This window comes from Suricata suricatta, chromosome 12, assembly GCF_006229205.1.
Source record: "Suricata suricatta isolate VVHF042 chromosome 12, meerkat_22Aug2017_6uvM2_HiC, whole genome shotgun sequence".
NCBI lineage: Eukaryota > Metazoa > Chordata > Mammalia > Carnivora > Herpestidae > Suricata > Suricata suricatta.
Window position 1 is genome coordinate 49,588,711 of NC_043711.1, and position 1,434 is coordinate 49,590,144.

Genomic DNA, 1,434 nt, shown 5'->3' on the forward strand with positions numbered 1-1,434 from the left:
GGGGGGCTGAGTTCTTCTGGGAACTCAAGTCCTGGCCTGGCATGGGCAGGGAGGTGAGGGGCCTACCTTTAGTGTCCAGTTCGGTCAGTGGCCCCATGAGGCCTTTCTTCTTGTCTGCCACAGCTGCTGCCCGGGCCCCATCCTTCTGTTCCTCCAGCAGGTCCTCCTGCGCCCAGCGTTGGGAGTAGTGCTTCCCCAGGGGTGGGATCTGGGGAGGAGATGCCACCAGGCCCAAAATGGGTGAACATTGGCAAGCTGTGCCTGGCATTGTTAGGGGCTCTCTGTGCACTTTGGGCACTGCCAAAAAGCTCATAGTTCATTCCTTCACTTATCTGTCTCCAAGTACGTAACCCAGGGCAGAGGCCTGTGCTTTGCGTAGGTGGGAAGAAACAAAGGAGATGAAAACCTCTAAGCTCACAGTCTGTTGAGGGAGATAGGTACATAATGAACTAAGTCACACACAGAAACCAGAATGGAACAATTTCCAAGATATAGGTGCAAGATGGTATGTGTACACGGACCATCTCAAGTCATAGCTATTGTCCCAAGAAAGAACTAAGAGCCTTAGCATCAGAAGAAATCATCTTTTGTATTATTTGGATTTACTACTGCCTATATAAACTACCTTTTCTTTCTTTCTTTCTTTTTTTTTAATGTTTATTTATTCTTGAGACAGAGAGAGACAGAGTGTGAGCAGGGGAGGGACAGAGAGAGAGGGAGACACAGAATCCAAAGCAGGCTCCAGGCTCTGAGCTGTCAGCACAGAGCCTGACACGGGGCTCAAACCCACAGACTACGAGATGATGACCTGAGCTGCAGCTGGACGCTCAACCGATTGAGCCATCCAGGTGCCCCATAAACTACCTTTTCAAATAAATTCAAGTTAGTTTTTTAAAAATTTAAAGAACTGGAGTGCTAGAGGGTAGGTCAAGGTGTTATGACACATCAAAGGGCAGTTTTCTGCAAGCAATCTGCAAAGGCATTTTGGTGAAGATAAGAGGAGATCAGAGTTAGTTTGCCAAGGGAAAAGGAGGAGCATGTGCAGAGGCCAAGAGACCAGCAAGGATCCTGTGAGGGCCTAGAGTGAGGCTAAAGTGCTTGTTGGGGCTGGTAAATGCACAATGAGGAGGGGGAATGCCTGAGGAAACTGGAGAGGGGCGGTGGGGCTGGGTCATCAAGGACCAAACTACTTGGAATGGATCTTATGTGAAACAGGAGCCAGAGGAGGTCTAGGAACAGGGCTGTGTCACATCTGATCACAACAGCTGGACTATGGGAGAGTTCTCCCAAACACTAATCTGTATTTTCTACATTTTCTTTAACGGAACCCGTTTTATTTACATCAGAAGAAACCTAACATTTACATATTAAAGAAAGAAAAAAAGTCCCTCTGGAGACAAGGAAGTATTTATTTATTTATTTATTTATTTATTT

The 1,434-nt window shown here is 46.8% G+C and overlaps 1 protein-coding gene across 1 annotated transcript in view; it reads right to left on the minus strand.

Moving 5' to 3' along the window:
• The window catches only part of TADA3 (transcriptional adaptor 3), a 10,360-nt gene that overhangs the window by 5,379 nt on the left and 3,547 nt on the right, over positions 1–1,434 (minus strand). Inside the window, exon 4 of the mRNA XM_029917893.1 lies at positions 67–284. Coding sequence (XP_029773753.1) covers positions 67–284 — 218 coding nt within the window. The remainder of the gene's footprint in view (positions 1–66; positions 285–1,434) is intronic.